This window comes from Larus michahellis, chromosome 5, assembly GCF_964199755.1.
Source record: "Larus michahellis chromosome 5, bLarMic1.1, whole genome shotgun sequence".
In the NCBI taxonomy this organism is placed as follows: Eukaryota; Metazoa; Chordata; class Aves; order Charadriiformes; family Laridae; genus Larus; species Larus michahellis.
Window position 1 is genome coordinate 36,577,097 of NC_133900.1, and position 22,186 is coordinate 36,599,282.

General features: G+C 37.7%; 1 protein-coding gene across 9 annotated transcripts in view; it reads right to left on the reverse strand.

Annotated features, from left to right (window-relative positions):
- Window positions 1-22,186, reverse strand: part of CCSER1 (coiled-coil serine rich protein 1) — a 724,562-nt gene that overhangs the window by 549,383 nt on the left and 152,993 nt on the right. For all 9 annotated transcript variants that reach the window (XM_074589579.1, XM_074589576.1, XM_074589574.1 and 6 more), the window contains one exon: window positions 19,765-19,858. In XM_074589579.1, the coding sequence (XP_074445680.1) occupies window positions 19,765-19,858 (94 nt within the window). The remainder of the gene's footprint in view (window positions 1-19,764; window positions 19,859-22,186) is intronic.

Here is a 22,186-nt window from a genome sequence, read left to right on the forward strand (position 1 = left end):
AACATCTAAACTCCCAATACTAGTGGACGGCAGGGAAGAGTACAGAGGAGAAGGTCTTATAACCACAGGATCCAGATGGCCACAAAACAGCCCAATTTACAATTGGATATAGGACATACTAGTGAGTGTAGATCACAAAAATGGCTTGGTTTTGTCATCTTGGTGGGCTTTTTTTCCCCACTCGTTATAGTTTGTTTTCCAAATTGGGTTTTAAACTAAGAATACAGTTAGGGATACAATTCCATTAATATTGCTTGTGATGCCATAAAATCTTTTGAGATTCTTTAAGATGAAGAGCTTCAGTTAAAATATGGATGCACGCAGGGAATAAACACTTGTGAACTAAATGTATTTTACACGTTGGAACAATATGTATGACAAGAGCACACCTATAGATCTGCTGAAGGCAGAATGACAGCAAAGAGCCCTGGAGCCCTTGGACCAGCACCTTCTTCTGCCCAGGCTGATTATCACAGCCTGAGGATGCAGCTCTTGATAATCCTTATTGCTGACACTCCGGATCAGAATCTCCACTTTGCTTCCATGCACTGTCAATCAAAAGACCAAGCTCCCTGTAGAGCATTTTGTTTCATTATTGTAAACTTTAAAGGTGTTTACTTTCTCTTTTATCAAGAGTAAACATTGCTTGCAAAATTACAGCAAAAAAAGGCATTACAAAACATTTCTCAAACAATCGAGTTAGTATCAGTATCTTATTGCAAAACACTTACTGTAAGTTGTTGAACTGCAGGATATATCATAGTATTTGGAATCACAGTATATAAACATCTATGAAATAAAGAATGCATCCCAACAGGATCCTTATGTGAGAGAGAAATACCGATGAGCAAATCTTGCAAAGGATTATACAGACAATCTGTGGCACACATAGAAGATGATCTCAAATCTCCTGAATTGAGACTACACACTTTTCCTGTAAACTGTTTGATTTATTTCTGCTTGTCCAGAGTAGGGCTGTAATTCCATTACAGTTTCTGGGAAGACCATAAAACATACCAGAAAAGAAGCTGTTCAGAATACAAGACACTAACATATAAGTGGAATGTTAGTGCTGGTTTCATTTAAGATATTTATCACTTAAAACCAGTTAAAAATATATTCATTCTTATTTATTAATGTTTACACAGCCTCTACCTGTATACAGTTTAAAAAAAATAAATTCAAAACTGGCAAGAAAAATATTTCTCCCCTTCTCACTACTCCTTCCTTTGTTCTTCCTCAAAACCCAGAATTCCAACAACCAAACCTACGAGATTTTTGCGTCAGCATAATTATTGATTTCTGGACCGGAGCTACCATAGGGAATCCACAAATCTGCACGATGCCCTTGAGTGCTAGATGCACTGTTAGAATTTCTCTGAATTATGTGAAAGATATATGAGAACTTACGTTACCAGACAGTTCCCTACTGGGCACAAATGTGAAGAGGAACATGAATCAAATGTCACTCTCTCCAAAGTCACTGGAAGTAAATTCTTTCATCGGACTCAATAGTCACCTATTTAAAATGACAGTACTTCACTAAATTAAACCTTCCAATGATATTTTACATCCATTTGTTTTAGAGTATATAATATACTTCATCTCTAATAAAAACAGCAAGCCTACATAAGAAGATATAAATCTGTGAAATTCAAGGTCCTTGACCCTCCAAGTTTCATTAGAGCTGAATCAACTCTAACGTCATAAAGCACCAGGCAAAAGACCAAGGAGGACAGGCTGATACAATAACAAAATTAAGCTGGTTTGCATTTTGTAACTGGAGCAAAATTAGATCTTTACCATTTTATTTGCCAAGTTCCTAACACAAATATTTCTTTAAAGTAGATCTGTTTATAAAATTATATGGGGAACTCAAAACATTTTTGCTGTTCTCAGAGACAATATGCACATTAGAAAGTTTACCACAAATTTACCAATGCAAGATTTCCTTTTACCAAAAACGTTGAAAGAAATAATCTAATATAAATAATGTATTGAATATCATGTTCCCTTCCAAACTACTCTCCAAATACTCAGCAAGTGCTATGAGGCACGCAAAGATCCCTAGAACACAACCACAAAACCCCCCATTTGCTACATTAACAGGAGGAAACTTGATCCTTGAAGATCAAGTGGAATTTAAGTCAACTTCTTTATCAGAAAGTCTAAATAACACTGACACTGTCCATGAGAACTCCCTTTTAAAGATGTCTGCTGTATCACCTCCAGAATATATGAACTGCTCTTATTCCTATTTTCAAGTCACAAAGCCTACCAGTAGTGATAAGTACTGACTCAGCAGCATCACTTTGCTGCCACCTGAAGAATTAAGAAAATAAATAAAGAGTTTCAGCATGGAAGATTTTCTGTAGTGTTATGTCACACAAATACATTTAAATCTTCTCAGGATAGTACATGATAATTTTGCAGAATGAATACCAGTTAAGGAAACGGGTTTGGGGGAGAAAAAATAAATCACAGGAAACAGTCCAAAGCTGTACAATAAATACAGTGTAATACCCTCTATGGTATTTGCTATGGAAAATAAAATTAGACCTTTTAAGCTACTATGTTAAATTCTAAGGTGGAAGACTGCAAAAAAGAAAAGCCCAGAGAAATATTTCCAAATCCTGTCCTCTGCACTGACTATTACTTTTAAAATACTTAGGTGCACTAAAAGGCATGAAAAGTTATTAGCTTATTCTTGCAATCTGGATAGCTATACTATACAGAATGACACATATGAATAGCAAGGGAAAAAAAGAAAAAAAACAACCCAAAAAAATCCCGAACAAAAAACAAACAAACAAAAAGCTACTGAGATCATTAAAGAGCAGAAGGCCAAGTCCGGTGAACTATGGAAAGCTGCATCAGCTCATGAGAAATTACAGCTCACCACAATGCTAACAACCTAAAGAACAATGGCTGCATAGATCTATTTCTTCTGTGAGTAGTCTATACCTAACCTACTTTATTTTTCATGCATATATATCCTATTTACTGTAGGTACGCACTGCATCAGATGAAGAAAATAAGGACAGTATTTTGATTTTTTTATCAAATCATTACGTCTGACACTTGAACGGTGAGTGCTCCATAACTCCACAAAACCACTTTAATCAGTGTGTGATACCTCCATAAGTTATTTGATCACTTGGTACCTAAGCAGAAGCATAAGGAGTAGAGGTTAAAGCACTTAACGGTACAGACCACGTACTCAGGTAGGAGCTAAGATGCCATTAAGATGCAGTAGATCCAGACTTCCACTGATGAGACAAAACTGCTTCTCTAAAAGTTTTGATTTGATTCTACAACACACAAGCTCTTTGAAAACAAGCTCTTTTAAGTGTTTCACTGGGTTTTGGCTCATTTTTCCCAGTGGAGGTATTCTAGATGTTCATATAGGTCATGTCAGAGATGGAAAATCCTGTAAAAATCCTGTGCTTAAAAAAATCTTTTAAAAACATGTGTGGAAGAGAAGAAAGCAGGAGTATAGTTTTAGTCACCTACTGTGAAAATTTATTGGAAAATACATGCTCAAGATACAAAATTCAGAAACAAAACTGAGATAATGGTCTTTGGTTTAGATAAGAAAAATCAAATGTCCTCGTTAAGAATCACATATTCAGATTAACTTAGTTATGTAGGAACTTACATATGTCATCAAGGCTGCCAAAAAGGTCAGAGTTTCAGTTCAGGAGAAACTCAGACCGCAGCACTTCCTAGGCTGACTTGAAGCAATTTCCGTGGAAATTACTACAAAAATAATTGACATAGGGCCCAACAATTTCTTCTGTTAGATGCAGAATATTCAGGCACTATATTTATGCAAGACAAACAAAAATAATATATTTAAGAAGAGAGATAGTGAGCGACCTAATCTGTTTCTAATCTGATTCTACTTTACTAAAGAACCAATCTCGCATCACTTCTTAAACAGGAGTCTAGTGGGTTAAAAGGCACACTGAGATTTTAAATGAACCTCATCTAAATGAGCCTTGAGTAAGTTATGTTTGCTGTGGGTATTCTTTCCCCCTCTACACAATTGTTTACAAGGTCTCTTCAGACTACTGCCTGTACAAAATTGGGAGTTATAAAAAAAAAATCTGTTTAAAGGAAAGATTTATTAGGAGTAAAGTCTTCACATTACCTATTTCTACACCGCTTGGATGATTAAGTCAGGAACGATGCCCTCATTGTTTTGGGAAAATAGCAAAGTTTGTATGGACTAAGCCTCACTAGAGAAGAATAGTACCTTCTGAAGAATTTTTTTCTTGAAAAGATATTAACATTGATTTAAATAAGCATACTGTGCTTTGATAGCAACTCTGATTTTCCTTGCAATATAAACAAGAATTTTGTGGCATCTTCAAATTGTTTGCTTTCATATCCATGCCTAGAAAACACATGAAATTAAACAGTTAGATGGCATCCCCAAATTTATTTTAGGAAAAATAATCTTTATTCTTTTAATCATATGGCCTTTTGTTCCTCTAAACTATACTGCAATGAGTACTACAATTCAGAAGAAATTAGTCCATACATTAGCTATCTGTAACTATACATTTCAGACGGACTATGCAGTTTACTCTTCTGCCATATGTGTTAGCAATACTGTACTCATAGTTTTAGCCACAACGTAATTAAATTTAAGGCATATGACGGCAACTGAATAACTATAAAAATTCAGTCTCACAGGGGACACTATATGAAGCAAGTCCGAGCTCCTAGGACCAAGGTCACTTATGAATAAGCTTAAATCTGAAGTGTGTGATCCCACTGACTTCAGTGGCGATAGTTATGTGCCTTAGGCTAAATACATGTTTAATGCCCCACTGTGACTTTCACAGTAAATTCTTGAAGCACTGAACAATTCCTGTTTCCTAAAGGAAAGATGTCTTTTTTCTAAGTGCTCTTTGATACACTAGTAATGTATTTTCCACAAACTAGCAAACATGCATGTATACTAAATGAGTAAGGACATAGAAGAGATCTAAATCTATAACAAACTTCAAAAAAAAAAGAAATCAAAGGGTAAATGTAAAACATGCTGAATCATCCTTGATACAGATAGGAATTTGAATAGAACAGTAAATGCAGTGACCTAAATCCTGACGAGATATCAAAATTTCAAATATATTTTTGCAGCAATAAATATAGGGGGATAATTCATCCCCATACATAATTAGAAAGTAGGCTGATCTCCAAGGAGTTCTGCCACCTCCAGAACGCCTAACCTATAATTTATAAATACAACCAGCATTATTAAATAATCATGGTGATTCTTTTCTACAACATAAGAAACAAAATAGTCTACTGGGAGACAGCATTCTCCATTATTATATCAGTAAAAATCTGGCAAACTTAACTAATCTCTCAGTTGTGTGGACTTTTAAGCTTGGACACAAGGAAGACATACCATTTTTGAGCTACAGCTTCAAAATGTACTGCTATCTGAAATCAGGAACTAACCGAAGGTTGAAAAGATACAGGCTCTCTGTATCGTAGCTCAATATGAGACTTGAACACGGATGTAAAGCAGAAAGAAGCCCATCAAAATACATTTCTTTAATCGAAAGCAAACAGAACTAGGTCAAGAGCAAGACTAAAGATGAACAAGTAAGGTTTTTTTGCACAACACCTCTGAAATGAGCTGAATCTGCAAAAGTAGTAACCAATTTTATAGGCTGGAGTTACAATCATAATAAATCCAAATGTCAGCTAAGATAACAAAGACGCCTGCATATTTTAGGAAAGCACAGAAAGCTTGTTAGGAAAGGAGAGACAAAAGACATGCTAAATGTGATGGGGGGGGAGACATGACCCAAAACAACCTCACTTGCATTTAAGAAGAAAGTTACACAACTGAAAGCGTCTTCTTTTACTTACAGTTACAAAATCTGGGAAATATAAATCCTCACATTTGAAGAAAGCACAGCCTTTTGTGTCACCTGCCCTGGCCTTGCTGCATTCCTTTTGCCACCCTTCTAGCACCTGTCACGGAGCTGATTCAATGGCTCAATTATTCCTGTATACCAGGAGAAGGAATCCTCAGGAGCTTTTCTTGCAGGTTAGATAACCGTGCAGGTTATTGTGAGATTAGACATACCATGTAACACACCTCTCCATCACTTCATACCCATACTCTGTGTTGGCTGTGGGGAACAAGGGGAGCAGCATGCACAACAGGAATGCTTCTATTATGGAGAAACTCCCGCTCGTGTGCCCTGCAGCCTGAAGAACGCACTCCTGGATTTCATTCAACCTGTTGATTTCAGAATTGAGGGACAGAAAAATACCTCTACTGGTATCTGAAAGCTGGGAAAGTTTGGAAAATTCACTTAAGCTGCCTGCTGTATATCATTATATACCAAATTTAAAACAACTTCATTCCAAACTGTTATTTTCCCCAGAAGCTAAAGGTGAGATCTTCCCACTTCTTTTTTCCTTCTTACCTTTATTCATTTCTTGTCCCCTTTTCTATTTATCCCTACTAATTACCTCCTCTGATAACTCAAGGTCAAAGGATCACAGTACAAGATTCCACAAAACCTCAGCACAAGGCAATGTCTTTTGCCTGCTGGACCTCCTTCCACAGCCAAAACCAGCTCTTTCGGATGCACAGTGATGCAGTCGCCAGTAAACCCACACAGCTCTGTGCAGCCCATCTGTGAATACACACGTGCTGTATTTTGCAACTGAGGGGCTTTGATTGAAAATCCTCAGAACCAGGAGCTATTTGCATTTAATCTTATACACACTGACAATAAGATGGTTAAGCAAAGTATCTATGTTATTCTAGTCTAAAAACCATAATTGAGAAGTACGTCATGTCAGTAATGTTACATTAAGAAGCATAAAGAATATCTTTTTCTGAACCCCCAATTCTGCAAAAATCTCCAAACGTAGTCAAACAGACAAATTAAAGATCGAGTAGGGAAGAAAACAATGAAATGGAACCTTAGAAATAGAGTTATTCCATGTTTTATTCATGGAGAAAATGTATTAGAAATACAGAGGCTTGTCAAAACTATTTTCTGTGAAATTAACAGTTTTGGGAAAAAGCACAAAAATAATACTACAACACAGCTGTACTTCCATTTTATCTAGTGCCTACCTGCTTTTCAACCTCTAAATAAGTGTATTTTTACAGTAAATTGCTTTTTTATATAGGAAAAACTTCAGTGAGAGAAAAATTGGTCAAGTCAGGAAGATCTTCAACAGGTTAATCACGTTGCCTGGGCTTTTGACAGTCAGCAAAATCATAATCATTACAGTAAAGAGAAGTTTACTACCAACACTTTGTTGGGTTTTTTTTTAACTCAGGCCCTAGGGCCTCTCTGGTTTCCTTAACCTTTGCAAAGACACCACTTTAATCCTTTTTTTCCTAAAAAATACACACAGACACACACAGGACGCTGACACGGCCGGACACACAGACTGCCACAGACAAGGCGCAGCCTGCAACAGCACTGACTTGCATAAAATGCTAACACAGAGAGCCAGGTCCCCTCCTCCTTTTTGGGCTGGTGAAGGCTGCAGGTCACTAGCGCAGGCACGTGCCTTCCTGCTCTCTGGATTCACACGCACATTTGCGGATTCCCCCAGGTACCAGCACAGCCCCTCGGTCTGCCCAGCATCCCTGCCTGCACCCCAGCCCCTCTTACGATAATCCTCTGCTTTAGCAACCGCCCATTTTATTAGCGGCTTGAGTGGTCTGAAAACCACACCGCTCACCACAACTAACTGCAAGTTCTTTTCCTCAGTATGCAGCACATTGCCTGCAGGAATATGCTGATGTTTTCATGTTTGTGCAGACCCAAAACAATTTCAGGTTCACTATTGTCTGTGGTGAAAGAGAATCTTTTTGTGGAGAAAGAATCAAGGAGCTCTTAAATTACCCATTCATCATCAGAGCATGCTCTTGGAAGTTGAGAAATCTTCATTGGCAATCAACTTTTCACAGACTAATGCATGGATCAGCAACTCGTTAAATAACAAACTGATAAATGCTTAGTTCTGTGGAAAAAAGGAAAATTATACAGACATCGATAGATTCAGTGTAATACCAATTTGTGCATAACTTGCCACTTGCAGATCCATCAGTGTTTATGTTACCCATCCTGCAACAGAGCACTTGCTGCTTGTTCTCAAAAGTGCATTCTGAGTATTTTCAACTGCAAACACACTTTCCTCTAATTATTGGCTGGTAATAGACTCTCTTGCCTAAAGATGTTACAACATTATGGAAACAGGGGCATAAAAAAAAAAAACACCAAACCCAGTAACACTGATGTTATCCTCAGGAGGTTTAATGAATGCATTGTCTTTTGCAGAAGCTACTGGAGTGGTGGCAAGCAGGTGCTTTGACAAACTTTTCATTTTAAAGCTGTTCCCTACAGCAAGGATCCCACAGAATAATTTTGAAATCGGGCCTATGAGAAGGGGATGGCTGGGCATTATTCACTTTGGGTCAGATTGAACAATCCTAAAATAAGTTTAAATTAACAGAAGGTAAAACCACAAAATGTCTTCAAGCTCACCTTTCAGAGTTTATCTCAAATTGTTCCTTTGGCAAGGAGAGGTGTATGATTGTCTTCTTACTACATGCTACAGAAAACTAGCCAAGCTATACAGTCCAAAAGCACAGACTTCTTCTGCGGGTCTCCAAGAGGCAAAAACATTTTCAGGAAGCCCATGCACCCCTGGCCTACCTCCGAAGCCTTTGCTACCTATTGATCCTCCTCCTAAAGCTGAAACTAGGCTGCAATAAATCTCCAAGCTTTCTTAGCTGCATGGCATTTATTTGTGAACTCCTTCCCCCTCAAGGGAAGTTGGAGGTAAAAACAGAAATAAAAATGGACAAAATCAAAAAAATATTAAGTATTTGACAGAACTCTCACAGGGAACAACAGGTTCTCCAATCCCAAAAGACTCAGAATCAAGACATACAACAATAAAGTAATTTTTTTGAACACTACAGCAGGCATGACCCAATCTTTGAGTAATGACAGTTGTTAGGTATAATTTTGGAAAGATTTAAAGAGTAATTTATTTTTGAGCCCAGCCTTTAGTTGATGAGTATGATAGGCCTTTGCAGTATTATTTTCCTCCTGTTATAAAGAAACTTGTGTTTTGCTTTGGCATTTTGTTTCAAGAGAAGGAAAGACAACAATAACAGGAGCAGTAACAGCAGCAGACACATCAGCAACAGCAATGGTAGTGTCTGCTCCACTTCCTGGAATGGCATATGAAGAGGCAACAAAATATAACGTAATCATAGAATCATAGGGTTGGAAGGGACCTCTGGAGATCATCTAGTCCAACCCCCCTGCCAGAGCAGGGTCACCTAGAGCAGGTTACACAGGAACACGTCCAGGCGGGTTTTGAATGTCTCCAGAGTTGGAGACTCCACCACCTCTCTGGGCAGCCTGTTCCAGGGCTCTGCCACCCTCAGGGTAAAGAAGTTCCTCCTCATGTTTAGGTGGAACTTCCTATGCTCAAGTTTGTGCCCATTGCCTCTTGTCCTGTCCCCGGGCACCACTGAAAAGAGCCTGGCCCCATCCTCCTGACACCCACCCTTTAAGTATTTATAAGTGTTGATAAGGTCACCCCTCAGCCGTCTTTTTTCCAGACTGAAGAGACCCAAATTAGCCTCTAAAGACTGTAATGACTCCAGTTATTAACGTAGCTCCAACCCAATGGTATCTTGAGTATCTCTCAAACATTAATGCCAAATCCCTGTGACTACGGAGCACCACTTTCTACGTGCTACAAGGAAATCTAGTGACTAGCCCACAGTAACACTGGAAATCTGCATCAAAGAACCCTGCTCAACACCGGAGACCTAGACTCAAGATTTAACTAAGAGACTATCCTTCCTTTCTTTACTTAACGGTGGAGCTACAAGGATCCCAGAGATAAATACTTTAAAATGTCAAAAGCCATCACTAACTCAACACTTCTAGACACACCCACGTTCAGCCTTACCTTGAAATAGGACAGCCGCAGAAGTTGCATGGGAGGTGCAGTTGTTTTTTATATAAACTGAGTTATGGCTGTTCCGCAGAATAATTGTGAGCTCGTAATTGTTTCTCTTAGTCCCTAAATCTCTTGGTTGTACCCATGGAAAACTGAGAAGAAACAGCACGCTCCTCTCAAATTCCATTTCCATTTTGGCAAGACAGCCAGTCCAGACCTTTGTAAACTCACAAAGCACGACAGAAAAGCAGCACTCGGCACTCTACTTAAACTTCACCATCTAAAAATGCAGAATTGCTTTAAATAGGACAGTATGCTTTGATTTGTCATAATGTTTATTATTGCATTTATTTTCTGCCTGAAGATATTATTAAAGCAGATGTTTCATCTCAATGTATGTAAAATCAAAGGAATGAATAAAGGCACTATGCCTAATTTAATTACTGTCCTGGTTCTTTCAGTAAATGATGGCTGAGCATACCAATATGAATAAGGATTTGTACTAAATGTCACTTTATAATTATGAAAGAGCAGGAAATTAAGATACAGACTCTAATTGCTCCATGATAACCATACAAATGCATCTCACTCAAAGTACTCTTTCATGACCCTGGAGTTCAGGATTGTGCTCTTTTGCCCTTCTTGTCTATTTATGAAGGAAAAACCTCTTGGAATCTAAATTATGGCTGTGATGTTCTGTGATGCTGATTTTTCTAACTGCTCAATTTGACTAAATAGGATTTACAAGCACATATCATTAATAAAATTTGTATCAGCCAGAAAGGGACCTAACTCATACCCCCCCATTTGAACATACCAGTCCTTCACCCCTCTCCACATCAAAAGAAGAGCTAAAAATACTAATCTGCTCAGGAAACCGAGTATTTTCCTTGATCCACTGAGAACACACAGCACAGGCCAATTATCTATAATATCTCAGACACGTTTAAAACATGTTCTGAGGGAAGCACAGCTAGGAGCTAGTGTTACATGCCTCCCACAGCTCATCAACCAGGCTCGTTCACAACTCAACTTTTCAGATAAAATACACTAAAAGAGTTTTAGGATAAAGTTAAATTGGTAGCGGTTCTGGGTTGTGCTTTTTTTCCTCAATCAAAATTGGAATGAGATTACACCGTTCACGTACATAAATAACAGAACAGAAACAGGACTCTCAATACAGTACTTCTTTTCCAGAATATGAACCAGGGTGCTCCAGGATGCTGGAGGGACTAACCTTTCATTAGCCTATGATTTCTATTTAGTTTCATTCCAATTTAATACTGACTTCTTCTCTAGTCTTTATTTCTTTTTCTCCTTGCTTTCAGTAACTTAAGTGCCAAGACTCCTAATAAGATGCCTAGACACAAGAGTGCAATGTTTATTTTTGGCTAACACAAATATGCTCTTTTCATTTGATAATGCTACCTATTCTTTCACTGCAAAGCAGGCAAGAATCCCTTTCCTCCACACCCAGTGCTCTTTCAGAGGCTGCAGGATCATGGTTAGAGGAGTTTAGAAGATGGCAAATTTTATTTCATTTCCCTGGACACCTTAAGTTACTCCATTACTGTGTCAGATTTATTACACAATGCTTCAGGGGGAAATGTCTACCTTAGTAGAATAGGTCATTCTGAAAATACAAAAATGCCTCTGTTTCGAACTAAGGAGAAGCTAGTTCCACGGGACTCTCCATTCCATACTTCGAAGCCATGCTGGAAGTCGGGTGTACGTTTGAAATCAGGCTGGGCGCAGCTCTGGCTCGTGCTGCTCGCCCTTCACAACAAGAAGTTTCACGGAGGACCAGCAGGCATTTATTCAGTGAGTCTTTTTCCCTTACAAACTTAAAAACTAACATGAAATTTCCCTTTTTAATTGTTATTAGGAGATCTATACAGCGATATAATTAATGTAGGGAAGTCACACGTCAGTTTTTGTCATGTTCATTATTAGTACTGTTTACTTTATCTTATTTATTGTCAACAATCTGTAGTGACAATGCAAGATGCTACTGAGCTAAATAATCTATGAAACTCCTTTTTGGCAGAGACACAGAGGTCTTTGTTACTTTACTGTCACCATCTTTATTTTGCTCAAAACCTGTAAATATAAACTGAAATGTTATTACACATTTCAAGCAGAAAACTGAAGGAATGTTACCCTAGTTTAACTGGATCTGTAATGATACATCTCTAAAGGTGGCATTTGGGAATGGCGAAGCTTCCAAAAGAGTGCAAGGATTTAGGTGCCCAGTTCCAATTAAAAATCAAAATATGTCATTGTTTTTCAACATAGAAACATAATTTGCTGCCAACGATACGTTCATGTGTAAAGCAATACATTCAAATTACTTAAGTATCTCTTCTCCAGTTCTAAGCAGTTGTCTGACAAAAAATACATAGTTAGGATCAGTTAGGATCTTTTTTTCCTATTGTCTATTTAAAGACAAATTAAGCCTCTAAAAAATCTGCTTTCCTTGCATTGACAAACACGAATGGATTACATGAGCATTCTGTCGGATTCTGAGATGACTTTGGCTTGGGAGGAAGAGATCTGCTTTATTAGAAGTCTCAGGAAAAACATCCAGCACGGGGTATTTGCCCCTTTTGAGTTTCTGTGCTGGTGCCACTGTCTTTCAAAATGAGATAGCGTCTACCCAGACACCAGCAGTGCTAGTGCCAGAGCTTGCTGCCCACGCTCTCCTCCAAAGAAACTGATGCTGACTCCAGACTTCTGACAAGAGCCACCCTTCGGCTGGCTGAGGACTGGCCCCGCAGCCAAAGGCACCCAGCAACCCCCATGCTTGGGGCAGCCTAAGAGCTAACGCTGTTTCAATGAACCCCAGCTGAGGAGCTGGTATTTGGTCTTCTGCTGCCAAAAGTATCAGCATAATTTATAAATACAGCATATTATTCTATTCCCTTATTACATTCAGAATACATTTCACATTTGAAAAGCGAGCATATTTATTTCTGTTTTACAGCTTGTAACTACCTGTCTTAATGACCCACTAGCAGCACCATATTTTCTGTACTTTTTCTTTAATAGCATCTGTATTTGTCCCACTCCTCATCAAAAAAGGAAAAAAAAAAAAACCCACAAAAAAACACCCAATAAAAACACCAAAGAGGCTTCAGGTCAGCTCAGCACTCCTACCCTCCATTACATAATTAATAAAAATAATTAGTACATTTAATTAATAGACACAGGAGGAGCTCCAAACCCACTACAGAATTTTCACATAGTGTGTTCATCACATTCAAAATATCTCAGCAACTACTTAATTAATATCACCGGGTCATTACACCAACACTTTAGGTTGGCTGGTACTGATGGCAATTGATCTGCAGGCTATCTGAATTTAAAAGAAATTAGAAAAAAAATCCTGTCCTTTACTTTTTAAAAAACAAGTGTGCTGCTTTTTTGTTGGTAAGGCTGCTAGTGCTTAACGTAACTGCGTTACTAAAAGATCATAATCTGATATGACAACTATAATTTTACATTTAAATAAGTATGTTTAAGTTCTGCATCCATCTCAAAAGTCAAAACACTATTTTCTACCTTGCCCTCAGAACTCTGCAAAACCCAACCAGTAATCTGTCAAATTAGAATTCTTTTTAAATGAAAAAACAAGTATTTTTGTTGTGATAGTATACTCTAGCCCAACGGACTATGCTTTGAATCTCACTAATGTGCATTAAGTAAAAACTAAGAGTCCACAGTTTCCAACCACTTCACTATGATGTGCCTCTCCCTGCTCCCTCCTGACAGTACTAAGCAGACACCTTACCACAGCATTACTTTTTAAACATGGAGAGTATCTATTTAATAATTCTATTTTGTTAGGTATACACAAGTGTTAGATCATAAGAGCGATACTACTACCTCAGAACTGCACATGCGTATTCCTTTCAGTTATACTGACACAAAGCTACACCGAGAACAGGCCCTTCTTTCTCAACATCCACTAACAGAAGAAAATATAAATAGGGCACGTAAGAGTCATTACCACCATGTCAAAAGTCATTTTGTCAAGTCACTTATATTCTTTTTCATTCGTAAACCTTGAGCAAGTACCAAAGCATGTATTAACACATACATAGAATTAAACACACACTTACAAGGCTTCTAACAGAGATGATCTGAAATTAGGTTTGAACAAAATGTGCTCTGTCTCTGAAAGTGTTTGGTTTTTTAATAGTTGAACAATATTTAGATGGATGCACTTTCATATTTCCACTTTGAATTCATTTTTTTCCAGCTAATAAGACAAATTATTTCATTTCTGAAATATGCTGGGTGAAATAACTATGCTTTACATGTTCATTGGATCACTGCTTTACAGATGAGGCTGAGGCATTAAATCCAAAATGGCTAAAGCTCCGGCCGAAGACAAATCTCTTCTAAAAACTACAGCGAGCTACATTATTCAAAACTATTCAGCAAGCATTCAAGCAACAACATGATGGATGCAGCAGGCCAGCCTGGGTACACAGCTAATCAATATCACACTCGTGAACAGTCACAGCGTAGTGTAGAGCCTGATGTGGAGATGACACGTGCATCTGCTTAATATTCGGTACCGTGAGCCGTCCCACCAACTTCAGCCGGACCCCTCGCTACAAATCCCGGCTACACACATACATCTTTGTAGAAAGATGCAGGGGCCCTGGTTTTGTAACACCTATGGCAAACAGTTAAGAAATTAAAAGAGACCTTGGATAGCCATGCCTTTGTGAACTTTTAGAAAAGGCTACTATTTACTGCAGTCATGATTTAATGACTGCACTAACCAATGCAAACCGAAATATTTGTTTTTTCAATAGGCTATGGCACAACACAAGCCCACCACCCACCCACACTAATGTGCATTACTTGAATGAATTCCCCACTGCTTATAACACTGAATATAAAGGTCTTCCTTATATATCTGAATAATCAATACTTGGAATCAAATAAGTCATGTTTCACCAGGGAAGAAGAAAATGAATGAGGTTAAATTAATGCTGCCACTTTCTATAAACCGGCAATGGTTTCCCGCTACAGAAACCACTAACTTCATTATTTTACAACAGGAAATCAACACTATAGCATATTTTAAAAGTCTAATTTACTTAGAGTAATAAAAAGGCACCCTCAAGGCCCATCATGTATGTCATATTATGCTTAGTTTTAAATATTTCAGCTTAAAAACAGTATGCAAAAATCTCAGTGAATCAAGTTGATTAATATTCCGCATTTGTATGCAGTACTGCTCTCCACTCACCAAGTACTATATAAATATTATTTTATTAAATTTCAAAGCAATTGTGTTAGGTGGGATAATAAAATGCCTCTGTCTTACATTCTTTATCTCGGTAATACAGCCTTTAAAACAGAAGCAAAAGTAGTAAATTAACACAGTAAATTCACTCACGGAGAGAAGGTCAGAAACGAGGGAACTGCAGACTTCTAAAGCCACGATAAGACTAGCAGTGCACAGAAATCTACATTCAAAGTAGGAGCATCTATATGAGGTTTTCAGGTGTCTCCTTATCTTTAACTGTGTGGTTAGAGAAAAAGTTAGGGATATTTTTAAATTCCTAGTACTCATCAGGGTTCAGAGTACCTTTTTGCAGGAACCCATTTCATGAGGGTGCTGCTGGAGGGCAACCAGCCCCATTAGGGAAAAAGCTGAGAGCACAGAGCAGGAACACAAGTAAAAAATGAGGTGGAGTAATAAATAAATAAAAAAAAATTGCAAACAATGAAAGAGGTAACAGATCTTTGTCTCTCTCTCATTTCTAGCTCAGTATTTTAATACATGCAGAGTTCCACTCTCTGGGACAATGTCTCCTTGCCTGCCAATTGGCTCCTAGCTCCTCTTTTAAAACTCACTCCTTAATACCCATTTCTCCCAGAAATCCTTCCAATAGTGTCTTATTTTCTATTCATAAATGGTCATTAAAATTATGGTAGATCAATACAATTATTTTGTTAAATTATTATTCTATTGTCAACTTCAGTAGAAAGTCAAAAAGACATATCCTCACCCTAACAAATACGATTCCTTTCAACCACAGCAGATACTACTGCAAACCTGGCCTTAACTAACAAGAATGTCTAAAAATCTGGAGCTCCTAATGGCAGTTAAGAGACTTTCCCAATTCACCATTAACCGCACCATGAACTGTATTTATTAACTGCGGCACTACACTTCAGGATTTCTGTGTTTCAATGTTACAGCTTGCTGCATGCAGCCTCCTGAGCAAGGAATAGTTTGCGATATTCAAGTCAAAGATGTGATGTTAGCCCTTGTATTCATGTAATTTTGTCATTTTAGAGATTTCCATTGAGTCTTGAAGAATAGGAACTTGGCTGATTCACCAGCTATCCCTCTACAAAAACTGAAGAAAGCTCTTAATTCTTTTCCAATCACACCTCTTTGTATTTCAATGTGTTTGTTAAAATACTGAACGGAGATTCTCTTGGAACATTTCCCCCTATAGTAATTCCCCACAGAATTCCTTATAAAGAGCCAAAGCGAGGCACAAGTGAATTGTAATGTGGCTCTAGGACTGATGGCCTTTAACCAAATAAATGCTGTAATTATGTATAACATCAACAGGGTTTTTATTGCACTACAAATAGTCACTATAGCGTTAATAACTTTGACTTCCAGAAGAGAATAATTTAAAATTTCCATGCAAAAAGCAGCATTTCATGTCATATTTTTATACTCATAAAACACCTTAATTTTGATAAAAGATCTAGAAGCACGTGTATTAACTCCCATTTGACTTCAGTACAATACACACGTGAATGTCAGACATACAGATCCTTTTCAAGTATTAGAAAACATAAGGAACTTGTTAGGAAGGCGAAAAAAAAATACTGCTACAAAACCGCTTAAATATGTAAAGCTGACATAATGCAGGGCTGAATCCTATATAGAATGGACAGCCGGTACCAGTGGGGAAGAGGACGTTCACAAATCTGTATGTCTGGGATTGTCTTGAATGATTTTTGGTGAAGCAAGATAGGCAAACTATCAATCCCATCATCTTAAAGAAGCCTTTACAAAGAGTCCAAACAAACCATCTACAAGCAAATATTATGGAAAAATCAAATACTCGGTTTTCAGGCTAGTCACATACTGAAAGAATTAAATATCCCCTTGGTTTTATTCAAATTCAATTAGAATAAACAATTCTGACATAACAATACTGGCTCATCCTCAGTGTGTAATCTGTTGTCTACTTGTTTATGAAGGGGGCAAGATTAAAGATCTTTTAGAAGATGTATTGCATCCCAATTATCTGCAACAGCTGATATGCAATTGAAATGCCCAGAAATACAATCACTTCCAAACCGATGAGTTTACAGAAGTTTAAAGCTCTGCATTAGATTACTTGATTATCTTGAACTTGATCACTTTTGTATTCCAGGGCTTATAAAAAATATTGTATCAATAATATTTGATAATGTTTTTTAATTGAAGAAGTGTAGATGAATTCTGTTTGGCTATGAATGGAGAGGCCTATTTGAGAAAAAAAAAAACAAGCCCAAAAGTGAGAACAGAGAATAGATTGGTTTGGAATTATTAGAAAGAATTTTGGTTGAAAAGTCTTAAATCTTGGAAGCGGGCAACAGTTTAATATAGCGATCAGAAAAGCAACTTGTCAAAAATGTTTAGATGTCAGTATCAAACTCCAGGGTTTTATGTACCTCAGCGGTATGTAAATACTAAAAGACTCTGAAAAATCAAGCCTCTTACCTCAATATCTTAACATGAATTAAGATGACGACTTACAAACAGCCACATCTAACCATTCTGTACCAGAGCCTAACCCAGCGTAAAGATATCAGCTTTATTTGGTGAAATTGTATCAACTTACACTGTGGCTCTATCCTTCCAACTCTTTCTTCCAACTGAATGACTCAAAACCAAGAGTGACAACTAGGTAAATCCTAAATTTTTTTCCAGCTAAAAATCAAAAAGCAAATATTAATAAGATAAACATCTTTGTGTTTAAAGATGATGTGCACACTGCAACGTGTATCTCTACATTACTGCTCAGAATAGAAATGGTCACCATTCTTCAAAGGGCAATGTAGATTTTCTTTTTTAAAAGCACCTCATTTGCTCTGGATAATGAGCCAAGAGTAGAAGGATCGTGTGTCACATCACATCTCCATCTTAATTATTTTTCCATCAAGTATGTCATTTAGACATTATAATCTTAGCTGTTCTAGATGCTGCTACAAATCTTTATAATAATATACTGGACATAAATTTTCCATCACTGTTAATTCAGTGCTTTATAAATATAAAAGAGGAGGAAAACACAGGTGAGGCAAAGTGCAACATGTTAGGGAAATTTATTTATGGAAAATGGTTCTGCCAGTTAATTTTTTCCAACAGTTAACAGTTTCCAACAGGTGCAACGAATGAACAAGTCTAAACACGATGATTCCTTATGAAATGGAATGTTTGGTTTTGAAGCTTTTTGACCCACCTTTCTTCACCCTTAAGTTGACTTTCTGTAACCAGTTAATAGCATTATTCAGTAGTGGTTAGAAAGGGCCTTTTCTGTGCAGTTAATTTGTTGCATCCCCCCCCCAAGCAATTTAAGAAACTATGACCATACGCGTATTGCTGCTACAATCCTCCATACTCTCTGGCTACTTGCTTTCTACTAAACAAAACGGAACAGATCTTTTGTCCTATAAGTAGATACGTAAACAGCTTTAAAAAGCACAATACAACGGTTAAACAGAATTATCACAGAGATAATTCAGATATATTCCCAGAATTATCATACACAGAACATTTGTAACAGGAGCACAATTCAAGCAGTTTATCTGTAAACCTTGCTAGATTTGCAGCAAAGGAGGGACCAAAACTGAAGATGACACACACCGGCAGGCACACGTCTCTCAAAACCCACTTCCACACAAATCTGCATGACTTGTGCACATGTGCACCATAGGTACCTATGTGGGTGGATGGAGAAAGGGGGTCAGAAAACAGCAAGTAGAAGAGAGCGAGAATTACTCCAGCTTATTAAAAGCACGTCACTACCATAACAGAGTGCCACAACAAAGCACAGACTCAGAGCTCTCATGTATCTCACGTATGTTTTAAGCCTCTCTGAAGCCCGTGGAATTAGCAGGACTTCTCCTGTTCACTGACTAGGCCCTACACCATCCCATGTCCCAGCTAAAGGAAATGCAGGGTTACCCACTGCAGGTGCCACGGCTTACCAAGACCTTCTGTAATCCTATTATAAAATTGTTCTTAACACACCACAAGTTGACCTTGGTTATTGCTCTTAATCAAGGCAGTGCAACAGTGCCTTAAGCAACAGTGAGAGAAAGGATCAAGTTACACTCATGTCTCAAGTCAAATCTTCTTTACTTGATGCATATTATTCTGCACACACAAAAAGTATTGCAGTTGTATCAGCAGTGGTCTTTTTAGTAACTACCTGGTAGACAGTAGTCATTTTAAGCATCTAGAAAACCAAATGGGTCTGCCCTTGGTGATGGAATTCTTCTCTAGCTGTAAAATTCACTTCCATTTCATAACTGTCCATACAAAGTCCAAATGCAGTGTAAAAAGTATCTTTCTATTAAATGGCAAAACACATTTAGAAACAACACTACGAAATGCATACTGGTCTTCCCCTTCCAAGATAATGACTTTTTTATTTCTAGGTAATTGTACTGAATACATTTACTCTATATTTCTAGAATAATAATACCTCACTGAAGATATTCAGTATTTATCGGACTTACCAGAACGATGGTGATGCTGTTCTTCTAGGAACTCCAAGTCAAGCATTAGGTCATCTTCATCCAACTCACAGGAACCCAAGTTATTCAAAACATCCTAATATATATTTAAAAAAAAAAAAGCAGCATTTAGACAGACATGTTAACCAAACCATTCTGCACAAAATAATGAGAAATTAGACCTGGGAAATATGTTTAAGTAGGAGCTACACAAAATTTTTCTACTAACACTGGACTAGTGAGAAATTGTATGAAACAACTGTCTAAGTAGAAAAATATTTGTCACCATTCTCTGTTTTTACAGGATCTCAAATATTTAACAAAAAAAAACCCCAGAGGTATAAGGGGTTTTTTGTACTATTCAATGGTGGGTTTGTGTCTTTCCAAGTTTAATCGTAACTTTTTATGAAGCATAAAACTGTTATTTTTAGCACAACATAAAAGCATTGGTACTTGTTTTTCATTAAATTTTTGAATTCTACACACTGCCTGCCCTTACCAATATCCTCTGAAGAGAGATTTACTGTTCTATTTATCCAAGGTATAGAGAGACACAAATTTAGGATAAACAGGAAATTCAGGCACGAATGATCAACTCATGAATTTTTAAAAGTATTAAGGTGGGTGGTATAGGCTTACATGGACAGAGAAGAAAGCCTGACTGTGAAGTGTAGCTGCTTAGGTCCCCATTCCCTTTTTGTGATTCATTTTGTTTGCGAAGTTTTAACCAGACAGATAAGTAAGATTTTTACAATGCATCCTCTGGAAAATCAAAAGGGGTGGGAGGTGGGGGGTGGGAAGATGCTACAATCAAAAGAGAGAAAAATAGTAGTTTTTTGCACTACATTTTTCCCTACAGGGGAAGGATTAGCTTCTCAGAAGATAAAATAACTACTCATGTCTCAGGTAGACATCTTTCCTCTGTAAACTCTGAGTACAATATCATCATTTAGGCTTCAGCTGAGGTCGTGAAATGGCATTCGGCTCAGCCTTTGTGAAGCCTTGCCTGGACAACCAGTGCCTGCAGCCAGAGACAGCAATAACAACCAGTCTGGGAAGAGACGCACCGCCAACGGGAGACAGAGCCACACACAGCGAGCCATGGCTGAAGGAAGCCTCTCCTCTCTGCCATCCAGGGAGAAAGAAACAGCAGCAGAGAGAAGGCAACCCTCACCAGATAGTTCACTTCCTTCTTATTCCCCATTCCTACGCTCACCACAGGCAACTTTGGAAAGTGATGAGGCAACTGTTTTCTCCAGCCCCTACCAACCTAAAGTTGCTATGCTCAATGCATTAAAGGAGATATTCATTCTGCATGTTTTCCCATGTATATTTTATTCTATGGTCAAGCATTTATGATTAGTATGATATGAGAGAATGACTGTGATTTAAACTAAGGGGAATAACTAGTATCACAGTATCATACACTGTCAGGTACAGGCTCTGATGCATTTCTTTTGACCTGATAATATCATGATTTTCTCCACAGTCACCAACACCTAATCAAAAATAATTCATGCATTTTCCAGCTGGCATTTTGTTTGAAAATCTACAAGTGATATCACAACGGGCTTAATTCTTCAGTCCATTCACAAGCAAAAAAAGTCAGTAGATCCTGCATGAGATGCTGGCACCCCATACATCTCGCATGCTCCCAACACAAATGTAACACAGAGAACATGGAAGTTCAGTGTGAAAGAGACCAGGTGATCATCCCAAAGTATCAAGCTGTCTGTGAAATCTCTGTATAATAATCTGCTGTATAGAAAGCAGAGAAATGTAATAGCAGTATACATTAAACAAGCAAAAGCCCTCCCTGACTTCTGTTCCAATCATATTGGTTTATGTTCCTTCTAATCCTTTGAAGTATTTCCCCCCCCCATCATAGATCCCAATTCTTATTCACACTCACAACTTACACTTATTCAACTCTTTTGAGTAATTGTTTCTTCAAATTCTGTTTTCTACTCTTTCACAAACAACATGCGGCAGCACAAGGACTTTTTCCTGCATTCTTTCCCTGACTTACCATCAGCATGAGAAAACCTCTTCTGAGATACAGAATCCACTGCTAATGCTGTTACTATAGTTACAGATGCCAAGCACAGAAAGTGACAATTGTCAAGAGCAAAGACCTCAACACAAGCAGCGAGCAGCATTGTACAGAAGGAAAATATACATCACATGAACTTTATAGTGACATCAAACATATCTTATTCCCTCTGTCTTAACTCAAAGAGCTGCTGACAAGCCTTCATCATAGTGACTTTCTTTTCCTCATCCTGACAAAACATAGACATACAAGAATCAAATTATTTATTACTGTACGATACAAAAGCATAAAGATAAAACATGAAAATGCAATACATAGATGCATTGTATCAGGTTACTGTACCTGATACTTGTGTGAACACAAACTTTTCTA